This window comes from Sphaerodactylus townsendi, linkage group LG13 (genome assembly GCF_021028975.2).
Source record: "Sphaerodactylus townsendi isolate TG3544 linkage group LG13, MPM_Stown_v2.3, whole genome shotgun sequence".
In the NCBI taxonomy this organism is placed as follows: Eukaryota; Metazoa; Chordata; class Lepidosauria; order Squamata; family Sphaerodactylidae; genus Sphaerodactylus; species Sphaerodactylus townsendi.
The window spans coordinates 2522200-2541026 of record NC_059437.1 but is presented as its reverse complement, the minus strand read 5'-3'; the positions used below and the strand labels follow the sequence as shown (position 1 = coordinate 2541026).

The 18827-nt window shown below is 45.1% G+C and overlaps 1 protein-coding gene across 1 annotated transcript in view; it reads right to left on the bottom strand.

The window, feature by feature from the left end:
- Positions 1-18827, bottom strand: part of ATP7A (ATPase copper transporting alpha) — a 69901-nt gene that overhangs the window by 19909 nt on the left and 31165 nt on the right. The window contains exons 4-9 of the mRNA XM_048513994.1: positions 16966-17703; positions 14610-14834; positions 4042-4205; positions 2572-2733; positions 1617-1693; positions 1099-1324 (exon numbers count right to left, since the gene is read on the bottom strand). Coding sequence (XP_048369951.1) covers positions 1099-1324; positions 1617-1693; positions 2572-2733; positions 4042-4205; positions 14610-14834; positions 16966-17703 — 1592 coding nt within the window. The remainder of the gene's footprint in view (positions 1-1098; positions 1325-1616; positions 1694-2571; positions 2734-4041; positions 4206-14609; positions 14835-16965; positions 17704-18827) is intronic.

Here is an 18827-nt window from a genome sequence, read left to right as displayed (position 1 = left end):
GTTAACCGTCCAACCCAGGGGTATGGAACCTGCGGCTCTCCAGATGTTCAGGAACTACAATTCCCATCAGCCCCTACCAGCATAGCCAATTGGCCATGCTGGTAGGGGCTGATGGGAATTGTAGTTCCTGAACATCTGGAGAGCCGCAGGTTCCCTACCCCTGGTCCAACCATATGAAGTTGTGCAGCCTAAAGCCACAGGAATCAAGGAGCTTAGAGTGCTGGATCTCTGCAGGGGGGGTCCTGAAAATGCAGACCCTGTATGCCTGCCCTTTCTTTTACTACGAGGAGAAAACCAGATTCCTTCCACCAGCTTATCTGGCCCTGCTCAAACTACCAGCTATGCTGCTGAAAGAGAGGGGTAGAAAGAGGCCCCTTGTCAGAATCCCCAAAACTGAAACAAACTCATGTATAAGAACAGTAGTTTATTGAGTATCGAGGATCTTCTCTGGTCATGCCAGAACTGAGGTTTGCCCGCGCAAAACCCAGTAGTTAAAGTAGCTTGCACCGCCCCCCTCCTCATCCTGGGAAAGCGTGTCCAAAAGGAACTGTGAAAGAGATAACAGTCGAGATGGCCAGGCACTGACCTTGAGCAGCACCTGGTACAGTATAACATCATACAGAAGACAGTTGAAAGTCAGTTAGAAATGCAATTAACCCATTCCACCACCCCCAGCATACAGACAGCAGCAATAGCAAAATCCCCATAATAACAGGCCTCCCGACACCCCTTTCATTCAGAAACAGCCACTCAGACTGCAGTAGGCCACTGTTGTTGCTAATCTGTTATCTGGAAACAAACATGTGTTGCTATGTGCAGTTTTCTATGGGGAAGGAAAGAATGTGGGGTTAGTACTCACTGCCATATTCTAGGAAGGGGAATGATATAATGTATACCAGCGCATAACTAAGCATTTTGATTCAAACGCTATTATTGGCAAGCATAGGCAATGTAGATTCCAAGAGGAATCTATAGATGGATGGATGCTCGGTAAACAACCTTTCAGCAATACCATTCAAAAGACATTCTGATTTTTTAAACAGAGCACAATCTGCAAACAGGATATTTAAGTGCTGCCATTGAACCAACGGTACTTGCCTGTACAGGGACACACAGTAAAAAGGAGAGCAAATTCATCACTGACAATCCGGGATAGATCTGGCGCTCCAGGAACATCGATGAGTGATAAGCTTCTATTTCCTCGTGGGTCACGTTTGGTTGTTTGTGCATTGCTGACAAGTGGCTGTCCATAACCATCATGTAAATCATGAGCCCCATTACAGGGATGCAGAAGATCAAGCTGATGACAAAAGACCGCTTCCATCTTGTGACATGAAAGAAGATGCGCAAAAAAAGTCAGCATATCATGAGAAATTATGAAGTGTTTGGCAGGCAAGACTGCAGCTGCTGGGCCAAATCAGGCTATCTAGGCCACCTAGAAACTCACTGCCAGAGAAGAGCAAACCAAAATAACTGCTGCCCCGATAAGGACATCAGATCTTGAGCAGCATCTACTACAAAACAGGTCTTGAGCAGCATCTACTACAAAACATTTTTAAAATAAACTTCACATTTCATTCTTGTGGGATCAAAAGAAGGATTAAAATGATACTTACTGTCTTATTTCTTGCTTGTGGTCTAAGTGACTGGCAGATCTGTCCTTTTTTACTAGGGAAGCATTAAACCCTACATTCTAGAAGAAGATCAATAAAGTATTTTAGAACACCAGAGTTACGCAGTCACCTTGTCTTGAAAGTTGGGGTGGCATACAAGATGGGTATAGGGCGGGGTGGGTGGGGGAGAGAAGTTCCTTTAGAAAATAAATGCAAGTATTTAGGTATTTGGAAAAAGAGCTGCAAGCATCCAAGTTAAAATATTAGAGCAGTGATGGTGAACCTATGGCTCGAGTGCCAGAGGTGGCACTCAGAGCCCTCTCTGTGGGGACGCACGCACAGGGTTCATCTTGCGGGGAGGGGCAGAAAATCACCCCCCCCACACACACACCCAGGCTGGCTTGGGCCACTGGGCATGACACCCCATGGAGAGCAGGGAGGACTCAGCTGGCGGGCCTGGTACCAGTGCTCCGGATGGCTGCTGCCCGAGGGGGAGCAGAGGCAGAGGAGCTGGAGATGCTAGAGAGGTGCAGAGCAGTGTACGCGGGACTTGGTTGGCCCCTGCTCCGGGTGGGGTGGAGGCACTGGAGCAATGCAGGGCAGAGCGGTAGGTGCACGCAGGATAAAACCTCAGTATTCAGGTTAAATTGCTATGTTGGCACTTTGCGATACATAACTGGGTTTTGGGTTGAAATTTGGGCACTTGGTTTTGAAAAGGTTCGCCATCACTGTATTAGAGATACTTTGCCTTTTACTGGAGCCTCTACATATTAGCACCTCAAAGGGCTCTTTTTGTCTTTATAATGTACCTCCCTATCCACAATGGACCCAACCAGCTGCAAGCTTGCTGCTCAAGATATTCCCCAAAGTGGCATTTTTTTCCTGGGGAGTTCAACACCCCCCAGTTAATTTTTTAAAAAAACAAAAGCTTTCTAAATCCACTCCCAAGAAGACTCACCTGTATGATCTGTATTATATCCCGCGGGCCAACAATCTCAGGGTCATACTTGATGTGGGCTTTGTTGGTTGCAAGAGCCACCGAGACATACAAAACCCCTTTCTTTTTCATAAGCGTGGATTCTATTTTGTGAACACACGAGGCACATGTCATTCCTCTCACCTGTGAACAACACAAACCTTCGCTGCTGAACAGAGTGTCTCGATCAATCATTCTTCAAGCATTGTTAGTAAAGCTAAGAAAACAGAGATGGCCACTGTCCAAAATACAGACCGCTTCTACTGGATTGACTGTTCTGATTGTACGATTGCTTTGTTATAAATGTTCTGATTCCTACGCTGCCTCATGCGCTGAGGTAGAAGAGTGGCATATAGGTAAGGAACACAGACATTTCAACAGATGCCTGCTTTAAGAATGTACACAACTCTGGCCAGCAGAGAGAACTGTCAATCTTCTATTCAATCTAAACTGCATGAATAGTACAGGGAAAGATCTACTTTCATAGCTGACATAGCTAGGCTAGCTGGCACACCTATTGTGTATGCACTTCCTATGGCCAAGCTGGAGGGCGCATTTCTGCTTCTACATTACTACTCCAGTATCACTGATGCTAATATTTCCCACAGTCTCGCTAGAGAAAAAGCAAGGCTCAAGTCCTGCGGGCCAAATGAGATGTGACGGCTTCCTCGTGCCTGATGCAGGAATGCTGCCATCGTTTTTAAGCCTAAAACGAGCTTTTAAAAAATGCAGCCAGGGCACAGTGCCGAGGGATGAGGCCCTCCCTGCTCCGCCACCAAACGACTGTCAGGCACCAGATATGATGCCTTATTAACTGAACTTCCACATGGTGGCAAAGGGTTGTTCGCTCTGTAAACTGCAGATAAAACTCTGGCAAGAAAAAGAGGCACTGACGAAAAAAGATGTGGGAGAGTAAAGGGAGATTTTGTATTAGCAGTAGAAAAAAAAAAGGACTGCGTGTACACTTGGCGTTCCTACCAAACGGTTCTAACAGTCTTGGAAATAGAAGCATCAAAAATATTATCTGTGATTCAGAGGGGCTGTACTGCAAACCAAGTGAGGCCATCATGCTATTTACAACAAAGTGAAATGGATCGTGGCCACGCTTGAGCGCAAGTGCCATGAAAGCCAATGGGACTTGGTTCTGAGCAAACATGCCGAAAAGCACAGGTGTCAAACTCGCGGCCCTCCAGATGGTATGGACTACATTTCCCATCATCCCCTGCCAGTGGCATGCTGCGAGGGCCGCGAGTTTGACACCTATGCCCAAAAGCATACTCTGCATCCCTTCGCCACAGGCTTCCACTCTAACAACAAAGGGATCTGAACAAGAACTTATGTGCCCACCAAGGTTACCTGTGTGTGCACAAAAAAGCTTGCTAGAAATTTCAATTACCAACAGCGAAATGCCAACTGGCAATGGATTTATTTTGGTTAAAATAATCTGCTTACAACAAGTTCCAGAATGCCATCTCCTTCGCCGTAGTTCTCCAAAACTGTAGCACCGAATCCTAGTTCTCGAATCAATTCCGCAACAGATGACGGCTGGATGACAGAAGCATCGTACCGCACTTCTGCTTTGCCAGCCATCAGTGCGACAAGTACAGAGTATATTCCTAGAAACAAACACACACCGTGCAAACTTTAGCGAACAACTGATGATGGCAGTGTGCAAAGGACAAAGTAAACCAGATGAATATGTTTAGAGCTATTTACAGGTCGTCTACCATGTCACAAACTCTTGCAGAGGTTCTGCTCTTCCCCGCAGATCTGTGTCTCCTTGCAGTCAGTCAGAAATGCCGACAGGTTGTTTGTGCCCCCCCCCCCCCATGGAACAGATTTACAGGACAGTCTGGTAGGAAAACATCTACCAGATTAGTTTTTATGAAGATGTAAGAGGCCACGTTTTAGGAGAGCAAATCGGGGGAAATTAATAAAAAGACCGGCTGCTTATTCTTCATCTGGCTATTTTGGAAATGTACGGTTTTGATGTATTAAAATTCATTTGGTTTTAAATCTTTCTGAAAGCTGCAATAAGTATATTGTAGAAGAAAAAGTGAGATAACATCTTTCCAAATAAATAAATACAGTAGCAACAGCGACCATCAAAATCGATATATGGCATCAAATGGACAAGCAAGGCCTTTCTGCAAATCAAAAAAAAGGGGGGGAAATACATGGTATAACAGATCCTTCTGCCATCTCAGGAAAACAGCCCAGATTTGCAGAAAAAAATATCAACTGTTTAATGGGGTAGAAAACAAAATGACACAGATTGTACGCCTGTGCAATGACAGACATCCCAATCACGAGGCATATACTGCACAGTCGGAAAAGATAAAAGCTTCCAGGATGGAAGAAGATTGTATAATGAAAAGTTGTATAAAAATATATGAGTAGAGGAAAGGACAAATGTTAGGAGTTTTATATAAATACATGATAGAAGATCAAAAATTTATGGTAAGAGCTATAATGGAAAAATGGCAACAAGATGGAGTGAAAGACATAGATCTTATTAGGCGGACCATAGATAATATAAACAAGATAAATATAAATATGCAGAACTGGAGAAGAAACTAATATTAAAATGGTATAGAACACCGAAACAGTTGGCATATATGATAAGTGGACTCAGTCCGAAATGTTGGCATTGTGGGGATAAAAATTCAATATATACTCATATGTGGTTAGAATGTACAGAAGTAAAAAATATACTGCACAGCCAAAATTTGCCAAGGAAGCCGACCACAACAATCAGAGGTATTCACTTTTGAAAGGCGTTGCTCTGCCAAGCCAGAAAGACCTGGCAGCGGTGATTTACAACGCTTGGGGATACAAAATGGGGAGAGTGAGGAACGGGGCGGGAAAAGAAATAATCCATAGGCAGTAGGCAACAAGGAGCACAAAGAAGATGAAAAGGAGGGAGCGCTGTGAAGAAGAGGAGAAGAAACAGAAGGGGGCAGCACAAGTAAGTGGGTGAGATTCCCATTCCTTTTATGACCGCTTCAATTCTCCTCTGACAGATGCTAAGTGCTGATGGGGCCAGATTATCCTCTTTCCGGATATAGAGTGCCATTCTCTGGATATAGAGTTTGTTGCTCAGCCTCCTGGCACGCTTCAGACAGAGGAAGAAGAGGCAGCAAAGCCTCCAAGGAATACCTTATAGGACAGCTTCCTATGGCTGAAGGAAGATAACTTGGCACTAGATTACTTATGATTTCAAAGGTCAAAACCAGCATACTGAATGACAGGCACCACCTAACTGGCAATTAGATCAGTGGTGGCGAACCTATGGCACGGGTGCCAGAGGTGGCACTCAGAGCCCTCTCTGTGGGCACGCGTGCACAGAGTTCATCATGTGATAATAGTGTAATTATTTCAGGGAGATTATTAGCATTAAGCCTAAGACCTAGTTTTGGGGAAGCAGTGTAGATAACCCTGTTAAGCGCTGTTAAACCCCACTAATTTTCACGGGAAGAACTAAAGCACAATCCTTTACCTGGGAGTAAGCTCAGTTGCTGGCAATGGGGTTTGCTTCTGAGTAAACCCTCCTAAGGTCGGGATTCACCCGTTCGAAGCGTTGCACAGTTGCTTCAAAGCAAAGCCACCAACTACCACCAAGCTTACTCCTGAGTAATGCATGCCTCGGAGCCAACCTTTTTTTCTATACTAAAACCTCAGTATTCAAATTAAATTGCCGTGTTGGCACTTTGTGATAAATAAGTGGGTTTTGGGTTGCAGTTCGGGCACTCTGTCTCGAAAAGGTTCGCCATCACTGAATTAGATCATCTGCAGTTAGATGGGTGACAATCCAAGAACAGGGCTTTTTTTGTTGTGGCACCAAAACTGAAAAATATTCTCTCCTCAGGGAGGTTCATCCATCCCCCTTACTATTACCTTCCACCAGTAGGTGTAGAACTTAGTTTTGTTTGGCATTCCCTCAGTAACCCTTCCTTCCTCTTTTCAATGGTTGTTTAGCTATAGGGTGGAAAAGCAGGATAAGCATGTTGTAAATAAATAAAATGACATTGGCATAAAATTGGAGAAGCCAGAGTGGTGCAGTGGTTAAGAACAGTGGACTCTAATCAGGAGAATAGTGTTTGTTTCCCTGCTCTTGCTCGCAAAGTCTGCTGAGTGACCTTGGGCTAGTCACAGTTCAGAACTCTCTGCCCATGTAACGACGGCTCAGTTGAATCTCTGGCCCACCAATTACCACACTGTCTCAGATTCAAGGAAATCAGATCCAAGTATGTGAATCTTACTCCTTTACATTTACCCCATCTCCCCGATCTAATTAGATTACACTACTTGTTGGACAACCCTGATCCTTCTCTCTGTATCATAGTGGCAGACTTTCTCCTGGAAATTACCAAACGCCAGTAGATTTCCTCCGACCTAACATTTATTTCCTGTATTGTATATGCTTTTTAATCCGTTTTTTTATTACTGTTGTACTGTTGTCTATGCCAATAAAGGCTTGCTTCTGAGTTGGTTCAGAACTCTCTCAGCCCCACCTACCACACAAGGTGCCTGTTGTAGGGAGGGGAAGAGAAAGTGGTGGCAGAGGCATATGGGTAGGAAATGGCGCCCGGAGACAACTCCTTCTCCGGGCGCCTCCCCAGCGCACATGTGGTAATTTGCATATTTAGCAAAGGCTCATGGATATGTTGTTGAAATGACCTCCATGCAGGGGGTAGGGCTCAGGGGCAGAGGGCTCCAGCTTGCCTGCACGGAGGGGTGTGTGGGATGCTGCCCCCAATCCCACCCCCTGGCCTGCACAGAGGTCAGGGGTGTGGCCCCACCCCCCTTCGCCTCTGTGCTTTCAAAAGCTACGGCTTTGAGACAGGGCTGGACTTGGTGGCTGCGGTGCATGCCTGGCACCCCTCCCCCCATGTGACCAAAAGGCGTGCGCCCGGGGACATGGATGACCCCATGTCCCAGGCAGATACACCACTGAGTGATGGCAAGCTGCTTTGAGACTCCTGGCAGGAGAGAAAAGCAGGATATTAAAAAACTACTCTTCTTCTGGGGTGCTGTGTGGTTTCTGGGCTGCATGGCCGTGTTCTAGCAGCATTCTCTTCTGACGTTTCGCCTGCATCTGTGGCTGGCATCTTCAGAGGATCTGATGGTAGGAATAGAAAGCAAGTGGAGTATATATACAGTGAGGTCAAAAGGTGAGGACATCTGACCTCACAGTATATATACTCCACTTGCTGTCCATTCCTACCATCAGATCCTCTGAAGATGCCAGCCACAGATGCAGGTGAAACGTCAGGAGAGAATGCTGCTAGAATACGGCCATGCAGCCTGGAAACCACACAGCACCCCAGTGATTCCGGCCGTGAAAGCCTTTGACAATACATTACTCTTCTTCTTCTGAGAACTTTCCCTTTACAGAAAAGGCCCTGCCCCCTCAATTACAAGTCTTACTTCTGAGATTGGGCAGAGGAATAGTTGACTCTGTGATGTATATCTTAATCTTTGGCAGGCTCACTTGGGAAAAGGTGGCACTTAAGGTGTCAGAGACCATTTAGGACTTTAAAGCTAAGTACCAGCACACTGGATTTCAAAAGTGAATTGTTTATTTCATTGGCAACCCACTGTTTTATCCTCATAAACCTGTGAGGTAAGTCAGGCTGAGAGGGCATGACTGGTCCAAGGTCAACCAATAAGCTTCCATGGCAGGGGTGGGGGGTGTGGGATTTGGACCTGGGTCTCCCAGAACCTAGTTCAAAACTTGAATCATCCCATCAACTCTCAAAACCACAATGCCCTTCTAGCCGGAAACAAATCAGCATCTTAAGAATTGTGCTCAGAACTGAACTGATAGCCAGTGAAACAACTTTTAAAAGTAGCAAGTGAGGTTCTCGTGAACAGGTACTACTTCGCAACCTTGCCAGAGACTGTGCCTGAACAGCCACGATAATCTTATTACTTTAATTATTCATCAACCTACTTTCCATTTGTAAAATGCAGAGTCAACTGCCATTAGCATCAACATGTGCAACATGTTTTGCTTCCGAGATAATTAGCCTTCTGCAAAGGAATGTCAGTACAATCATGATACCTGACCTATACGAGAACACATCCCACACAAACACTTGGCCTAATATGGCCACACAATCTGCTGCTTAAAGGAGAAACAACCTTCAAACAAGCAGACAAGTGGTACACAGCATCTGCCATCTCTGCTGCCACAGACTCCTCAAAGACCCGCCCAGTCCTTTATTACCAGGATTCTTGGCCATTATAACGTTACACTAGATTCCTCTACCAGAATCTCAATTGCTAGTCTTTTTAAGAGAGAGAGAAACAAGGCAGGCAGCAGCTGAGAAGTAGATCACAGCACTATGAAAGATGCCACACCCTTTTTCAATCTCTGGAGAAGCTGAATCAAGAGAACTATAGCCCAATACAGACCAAAAAATCACGTGACGTACGTGTGCTGCACAGTAGCTTGTGTATATTACAATTATTTTTACAGTGTATAAACATACATAAAATGCAACTGCTATTAATAATCTCTACTCTCATTACAGATTTTTTACAGTGTATAAACATACATAAAATGCAACTGCTGTTAATAATCTCTACTCTCATTACAGATATCTCCGATACCTGTAATGAGAATAGAGATTATTAATAGCAGTTGCATTTTATGTATGTTTATACACTGTAAAAAATACCGTATATACTCATGTATAAGTCGACCCGCATATAAGTCGAGGCACCTAATTTTACCACAAAAAACTGGGAAAACTTATTGACTCGCGTATAAGTCGAGGGTGGGAAATGCAGCAGCTGCTGGTAAATTTCAAAAATAAAAATAGATACCAATAAAATTACCTCAATTGAGGCATCAGTAGATTAAATGTTTTTGAATATTTATTTCAAAGAAAATCAGTAAACTGGCTCTGTAAGTGGAAAAGAGGGTCAACAAGAACAATATGGTATCAACAATAACTTTAAAAGTACAAAAACCTTAGCTCAACCAGCAACCAAGCTAAAACACAAAAGTTAAAATCCTTCAAAACTGGATTCCTCATCATCATCTGTATGTCCAAATGTAACCCAACTTAGATTTTAAGAGGGATATTATCAGAAATGGAAAATCTACTATTAGCTTCCATTGTAAACAATGGGGGATGGGGCACCCTTTGGGGGTCAATAACTTTGGATCCCCTGACCCAAACTTCACCAAACATGGCTGGTATCATGAAAAGACTCTCCTGATGAGACCAGCCAAGTTTGGTGAAGTTTGGTTCAGAGGGTCCAAAGTTATGGACCCTCAAAAGGGTAGCCCCATCTACTAATAGCTCCCTTTGAAAACAATGGGGAATGGGGGCACCTCCTTTGGGGGTCCATAACTTTGGACCCCCTGAACCAAATTTTACCAAACTTGGCTGGTATCGTAAGGAGTGTCTTTTGAGGGTACCCTGAAATTTTGGTGCCACTAGCATAAACACAGCGCCCCCTGCTGGCCGGCAAAGTAAAAACACAAAAAAAATTTAATGACCCGCATATAAGTCGAGGGGAGCTTTTTCAGCATTAAAAATGTGCTGAAAAATTCGACTTATACATGAGTATATACGGTAATTGTAATATCCACAAGCCACTGTGCAGCACACGTGCGTAACTTGATTTTTTGGTCTGTATTTGGTGAATGCTGTTAGAGGCGCACTTACTCTATTCACTATAGCCCAATCCCAGTTGCCTGCACATGTTCATCTCTTCACCAGAGAAGAGACAAAGATGTGCAGGCAGTGCTGGCACTGTGAGCAGGTAAGGAAAAGGTAGGCTGCTCCTTCCTGGAGACTGATATACAAGGCTATTCTCACAGGTATATATGTCAGTGTGTGAAAAGCAGGACCCGAAGCATGCTGAGGAATCCATTGAAAACAGAAAATTTGCAGGCTTCAGGGGAAGTGGAAGCAGTGTGTACCAGAAAAAAAACCAGATAGCAGTTTAAGCAGATCCCACCAAGTTCTAAATCCTAATTGGGGTCCATTCTTTCCAAGAGCTCTGCAGATATTCTTCTGTCTAACTGCACAGGACTTCCACGATGAAAGAGAATGCTCTTCTCATTTTCCTGGAGTCCATGAAGACCTCAAACACTAGTTATTCTAAAGACCCCTGGGTATGCTCTCCCACAAGGACTGTGGGAAAATACACCCATGTGTTACAGAATAAGAACAACAAAACAACTGCAACTCTAAGTCTGTGAAGCACAGAAAACAAAAAATGCCCAAACAGAAATTCCTTCAAGACAAGCTGTGACGTTTCTCTAGTATTCCACAAAATGAGCGTTGCTGTCGATTTTGTCCTGATACAACTGATACACTTCCTCATATTCTGCTTCACTGTTCAAAATACAACAACATCAGAACTGATTTGAGAACTGTATTACCAACAGGATTTATGCTCCTTTCTGATAAAATAAAAATGGCTAAGCTTCTAAATAACTCTGATGTTGAAATCTCTGAAGCTGTTGCTATATTTTTACTCTGCGTACTGCAAGTTGCGCAATAATGATCTTCTTATTGTATTTGGAATTCTTGACACACACCGGTTTTATGCCTAATAAAGGTTTTGGATTTGGATTTGACAAGCTGTGATGGTTCCAGGATTTTGCTAAAGTGTAACTAAGCAAAGCCAACTTAAATATAAAAAGTGAACTATGTTGCTTCTGATAAACTGGCACTCTCCCCTCCGGCCAGTCAGTGGGTGGTTAATTTGAACAGAAAAGACAGTTGGAGAAGAGTTTTTGGAGAGGCAGAGGTTAAGTGAACAACTCTGTACTCTTGGCTGAAAGTTTTGGCTTTCTGAGAGAATTGTCAGACAGACATGGCTGGTCTGATCTGTGTTCCCTGATAGAAGTTTAACACAGACTTACACGAAGATATTGGTTATCTTTGGGATATATACAACTAAGGGGAGAGGTAGGCTCATTCCGCACATGCAGAATAATGCACTTTCAAACTGCTTTCAGTGCTCTTTGAAGCTGTGCGGAATAGCAAAATCCACTTGCAAACAGTTGTGAAAGTGGTTTGAAAACGCATTATTTTGCGTGTGTGGAAGGGGCTGTAGTGAGGCTTCTAATTCAGTCCCCAAAGGGGAAAGGGATTCAGCCTTAGATTGGCTGGTCTCCTTTCTCCAAGACCAGGGATTGCAGGTGGCATTGGGGGGAGAGATCTCCAGGTGTTCACCCCTTTGATTGTGGAGTGCCACAGGGGGCGATTCTCCCTCCGATGCTCTTTACATGCACCCCCTGGCGGGGCTGGTCTGTAGTTTCGGGCTATGGTGCCACCAATTTGCTGATAACACCTAGCTCATGTTCACGATGGAGGACCACCCATCTTTGGTCCCTGGTGCTCTCATTGCTGGTTGGTTGACAGCGAGTCGGCTGAAGCTAAATCCAGCTAAGATGGAGGTCCTGTGGATGGTCCGGGGAGAGAGGCCAGCAAACTTTTCCCTGCTTACGTTGGATGACGAGGCCTTACATCTAGCCTTGTCTGTCCGTAGTCTGGGAGTCATCTTGGACCTGGTGCTGGTCACCCAGACGGCCCAAGTGACTTTTTACCATCTGCGACAGGCATGGCAACTGGACCCATACCTCTCCCACGCTGATATGGCCTCAGTGATCCATGCAACAATCACCTCCAGGCTGGATTACTGTAACTCGCTATACGTTGGCCTACCCTTGGCTGTGATCTGGAAGCTTAAACTTGTGCAGCAGCCAGGCTCCTTACCAGAGCATCCAGCCGGGACCGGATTACACCTGTACCATCTTTACTAGCTGCCTATCAAGTTCCGGATCATGTTCAAGGCTTTGGTCCTGACCTTTAAGGCCGTGAGCAGTCTCAGACCTACATACCTGCGGGACCTCATCTCCCCATATTGCCCCTCCAGGGCCCTCGGTTCTTCGGAGGAGTACTTGCTAGAGGTCCCCGGCCCCAGAACTATCTGGCTGGCCACTACGGGGGCCAGGGCATTTACGGCCTTGGCCCCCATTTGGTGGAACAGGCTGCCAAGGGAGGTTAGGGCCCTGCGGGATCACAGGGATTTCACGGAACCTGTAAGACAGCCTTGTTCCATCAATCATTTCCACCTGGCCAGCCGGGAAAATAAATAAAACCAGCTCAGCTTCCTATGATGGTATGGAGGGGTGGGGATGGATTGGGTTGCCATCTGTTTTATCTGCTGGAATGTTTTACTGGTTTTAAATATATAGGATTTTATGTTATTTTATGATGTTGTGTGCCGCCCTGAGCCCTTTGGGGGAGGGCAGCTTATAAATGTAAAGAAATAAAATAAGAAATTAAAAAATTATTCTGAGGGACAGAAAGGAACATCCTGATCACAGTCCATGTGAAGAAGGAGTAATCATATGGTAGACTGTCTTTAATGTGGTGCTGCAATTTTACCTCAGGGTAAATGTATGACCTCAAGGTATCTAGAGCAGAAGGAATTCTAATAACTCTAGTGTCAGCAGGCGTACACACCTAAGTAGAAGTATAAATTGCTAAGAAAAACTTAACATTATTTAAAGTTTTCTGTAAATTAAATTATTTAAACCTCTTCCCAAGGATTGAGAACCGTGTCCAAATCTGGAAACAGCATCTAAACTGAAACAGCCACATCACGCTGTAAATAACCGCCTGATTTTGAAATGCATCTCTCTGCTGCCACAGGAGGTGGTGATGGCCACTAACCTGGATAGCTTTAAAAGGGGCTTGGACAGATTTATGGAGGAGAAGTCGATTTATGGCTACCAATCTTGATCCTCCTTGATCTGAGATTGCAAATGCCTTAGCAGACCAGGTGCTCGGGAGCAACAGCCGCAGAAGGCCATTGCTTTCACATCCTGCATGTGAGCTCCCAAAGGCACCTGGTGGGCCACTGCGAGTAGCAGAGTGCTGGACTAGATGGACTCTGGTCTGATCCAGCTGGCTTGTTCTTATGTTCTTATGTTCTCTTTGTGGCAATCCTAGACAACTCAGTTTTAATACTTTTTTCTAGTTCCTTTTTTAAAACTGTTCAATACCCTCTGCCAAATTGTTTCTGACAAGGAATAGAGTGTGGAAATATAGTGACACTCTACAGCTTTCGGTGAAGGTTCTTAGGACTGAGGTGGAAAAGCCCAATTTATTGAATATATATACTTTAGTTAAGGGTGGGACAATATTTGTATGCCTATATATCATCACTTACAGTCTATATTCATAAAGTAAAGGCTACTCAGTTCCAGCGGAGACCAACTGATTATCTTTTGGAGGGAAAAATTTCCTCAGTGTGTGTGAAAGTGTAGGGCCAACGCACAAGCTTTTATTGAGACCCCCCCCCCCCAAATGTGGGAAAATTAAAATACTTTCTGATGCCAAGAAGACATGCATTTATGTATAAAGGGTTTATTTATATTACAGTATTGATTGTATGTTTTCCTGTGTACTATTTGTGCCATTCCTGAATCATATGGGACTCGATTTGCATGCAGAAAATTCTAAATGTATCTTCTCGTAAAGGATCAGGTAGCAGGTGACGTGCCTGTCTGAGGCCCTGGAGAGTTGCAGTCACAAGACATAATTTCAGCTGGAGACCAGAAGTCTGACTCCGTGTAAAGCAAATTCATGTTTACTTGTAAGCAATTAAAATACAAAACAAAAACTTGATGGTCACAGTTTCCAAGTCACCACAGAAAAAAATGGGGAAGAAAACCAAAAGTACAAACTTCCCTCAGACACTTACTGGGTCTCTCATAGTTCCAGTTTTGATCCTAAGAGCAGGTTAAAAGCATATCTGGTCAGGTTAAACGCACAGCAGCCACACATGCAACCTGCGTGGTTTGTCCCGTACTCTGGATTTGGGGTTTGATGTCTGAGTTTATATGTTCATCTAATTTCCCCTAAACCACCATTAACAGCTTGTAAATGGTTTTTAATTATATTTTACGCCCATACGTTAAACCGTCTTCAGCAACATTCTTTTGGCGAGGGCAAATAAACTGGGAAACATTTTCTCACCATTTTCTCTCTTCAGATTCCTTTCAATGTTTGCTACACATGAAGCGCACGTCATGCCGGTGACTTGAATGTAACACTTGGACGGCTCCTTTGATTCCTGCTTGTGGTGAGCGGGTGACAGTTTGGAGTGAAGTTCCACGCTGGAGAATTTGTTATCCTGAGTCTCTGCCAGCTTTTCCTGTGAGGGTTGAGTCTGAAAAGTGACAGGGTCTGAACTCGCTGGCACTGGGAACAGAAAAGAACTTTCAGCCTGACGGTTACTGTAGCTGCAAGCAGCATTAAATACAACAGGTTCATGAACAATGATAACAAAAGGACTCCAGTAATTCTGTCAGAAACATTCCAGTCATTTATATATGAAGCCTATAAAAAAGAAAAAATCCACACACACTTCTGAGAAGAATTAATGCAGTAAAAATTATCTGAAGGCACTTCCGGATTAGATGAATGGAGCTGAAAAGATGGCCCTTCACACACACTCAGGGAAGGCAAAATTGATATTCTGACAGCCCACTAGCCCCTCTGCTCCTTGTCCAATCCTTGTGTGATGTCCCATTCATCTCAGTAAGATTTGTGCAAAAGAGCCACTTGCTAGATCAGTGGTTGTCAACCTTCCCAATGCCGCAATCCCTTTAATACAGTTTCTCATGTTGTGGTGACCCCCAACCCTAACATTTATCCATTTTACATATGGAGAACACTGATGCAGAGAATCTTAGGCGACCCCTGTGAAAGGGTCGTTCAACCCCCAAAGGGGTCCCGACCCCCAGGTTGAAAACCACTGTGCTAGATTGTGGCCCAGAGCTCAGACACACCTGTCTGTCTCTCACTGACGGCCTGGAGAGCACACCAAATTGTTCTCCAAAGGTGCCGGCTCTACCTTGTCTCATAGCAGAACTGCCTCCGTTCAGGGTTAAAGGGATAGTACTGCACTCAACGGCTCAGCAGAGAGTGTGTGTGTTAAGTGCCACCAACTTGCTTCCAACTTAAGGGAACCCTATGAATTAATGACCTCCAAAACACCCTATCATTAACAGTCTGGCTCAGGTCTAGCAGACCAAGGTCTGTGACTTCCTTGATGGAGTCAAACCATCTCACGTTGGGTCTTCCTCTTTTTTTCTGCTGCATTGTTATCTTTTTCCAGTGACTACCCTCCAGAAAACACTCACTGAGGCAGCGGCATTTGCCCTTTACCCCCAATGCAAAATACTTAGGTTGGTATTGGAGATGTGTAGATTCCTGCAGATGTGGCCCATTTGGGGTGTGTTCCTTCGCCATTCCTGGGGACTGAATCTAATGATCTTCCATCAATATTCGTATCTTCGAGACCGCATCACCCCAAATGTCCCTGCACGGCCTCTCTGTTCAGTGGAGGCCAACTTATTAGTGGTTCCTGGCCCCTCAATGATGCGGCTAGCCTCCACGCGGGCCAGGGCCTTTACGGCTCTGGCCCCGGCCTGGTGGAACACCCTTCCTCCGGCTGTCCGGGCCCTGCGGGACCTTAACGAGTTCCGCAGGGCCTGTAAAACACAGTTGTTCCGCCGGGCCTTTGGAGGGACCAGCCACTGAAATGGTGCCCCCACCCCCCCGAGCTGGCCCTTTCATCTGGGCCTATCATCCAATGTGACTCGCCGCCCTCCCCCCGCTCTCCCGGGGAGAATTTTAAAAGTGGGGTTGGTCGGACGCCTCTATTATTACTATTGTTATTGTTATCGCTGTTTTAAAGGTTTTAGTAATGTATTTATATTTATACTTTATGTTGTACACCGCCCAGAGCCTCTTGGGGATGGGGCGGTATAAAAGTCCAAACAATCAATCAATCAATCAATCAATCAGTCAATCAATCAATAAAATATTCACAAACATTAGAAGAAAAATCTGAAAAGCAGAAAGAGAATACTCCCCCCCCCCAACCTCCTTTCACCCATGCTCCTACAGTATCTGCATTGTGTAGACCCGTGGTGGCAAACCTTTGGCACTCCAGATGTTATGGACTACAATTCCCATCAGCCCCTGCCAGCATGGCAATTGGCCATGCTGGCAGGGGCTGATGGGAATTGTAGTCCATAACATCTGGAGTGCCAAAGGTTCGCCACCACTGGTGTAGACTCTTCATCATCCAGTCTAGGCACTTACAGGCAATTCCGTGTCAGAACAGAGCAAATGCGTTTCTGGAGGCTCTACAAAGAAACCCTGGCATTAATATTGCCAACTCTAAGTGCCAGAACGGAGTCTCAAACTTGGCCAGACGGTTCATCAGAACTCCCGTGGAACGGGATTCAATCAGAGGACCAGTCTGAAGGAGCAAGAACACTAATTTATTTGCAAAACTGAACTAATCCTCAGGTGGTCTTACCTGTTAAGGATGCATCGAAACCCATGTCCTCAATCGCGTTTTTCAAGTCATCTGGCGAGGTCAGCATAGGGTCATATTCTATTGTCCCATTACGATGCAGAAGTGAGACACATATTGACTTCACACCTGGTTTCTGGGAAATTACACCCTCGATAGACTGCACACAAGAATTGCAGGTCATTCCCTCTATATTTATCACAGTGGTGGTCATCAGGGGATGCAGGGTGCTACTGACATCTTGCAGAGGAGACTTCAGTGGAGACTGAGGTGTGTTCAAGAGTTCAGTGTTTTCGGCCGTATCAGGAAGGCTGACCTTAAAAGTCCCTGGAGATACGGATTCTATGGCTCTTCTCAGTGCACTGATGCTGATTAGGCTGGGATTATACTTTACACCTGCAGATTTGTCCTCTAAAGAAACTATTATACTGGTTACAGCGGGGAGCGCTGATATGGCACTCTGAATATTGAGGACGCACGAATTACAGTGCATGCCATCGACCCTGAATTCCACAGAATTTAAGCAGTGCACGTGTTCTGGGCTTTCTGGCGGAGCTCTTTCCGAGCCTTTGGTATTAATGTTCTTCAGTCGCTCTACATCAATAGCACCTAGTTTGAGGGCCCTGGGCTGTTTTTTAATAGATGCCTTAAAACCTGCAGCTTCAATTTGGTTTTTTATTTCCTCTGCCGTGATGAGATGAGGCTGAAATACCACCACAGCTTCCTGAGAGTCCAGGGAAACTGGGGAAAAAAATTGGAAAGGAGTGTTAGCGTTGCTGCCACGTAATATCCAGCTTAACATGTCTGGTTTTAAAAAGGGTTCCCTTCAGGTAGGTTTCCCTCCAGCTTAAGGTTTCATACAACATCATCTTCAAGGCGTTGGTGTTGACCTTTAAGGCCTTATGTGGCCTGGGACCGTCGTATCTTCGAGACCGCATCACCCCATATGTCCCTGTACGGCCTCTCCGATCAACTGAGGCCAATCTACTAGTGGTCCCTGGCCCTTTGGCGATGCGGCTGGCCTCCATGCGGGCCAGGGCCTTCACGGCTCTGACCCCAGCCTGGTGGAACACTCTCCCTCCAGCTGTCCGGGCCCTGCGGGACCTTAGCGAGTTCCGCAGGGCCTGCAAGATGGAGCTGTTCCACTGGGCCTTTGGAGAAACCAGCCACTGATTGTGCCCCCCCCTCCCCCGGCCCTTGACATCTGGGCTGTTTGCCATCCAAGGGGACCTACCATGCCTCCCCCCACCTTTTTTCTTTCTGGGGAAGAGGGAAGTTTAACATTGGAATACTGGACGCCACTTATATTCCATCATATTGCGATTTGTTGCATAATTATCGGATTCATTACTATGGTTTACCGCTGCTTTTAATGTTTTAATGTTTTAACTGTCTTATATTGTTTTCTTACATGCTGTACATCGCCCAGAGCCCTTCGGGGATGGGGCGATACAGAAATCGAATAAATAAATAAATAAATAAATAAATATAAATAAACAGTAACAGCAAACATGAGAAAAATAATCCATGCACATTGTGTGTCATGTGGATAAATAACAATAGACAACAGTGCAAAATGAAGCCTATGGCCCAAACCTGGTGAAGTTACATAACTGAGTAACATATCATCAAAGGGGAAGCTTAGGCTACCAGTGTGGGAGAAACCCGTGAAGGAATTTTTCCCTAGCTGGCAGGCAATGCAGTTGAGTCATATGGTGTGGGCAGGAATACTACCCAGCTGGAATGAGCCCCTACTACTTCTTAGCTCAGGCCCAAGGAACCTCCACTAGATTTTGTTTCTTGGGCCATTTCTGCACAGCAGCAGAAACGGCTGTCCACTGACATATTTAATGCCGGTGGAGCTT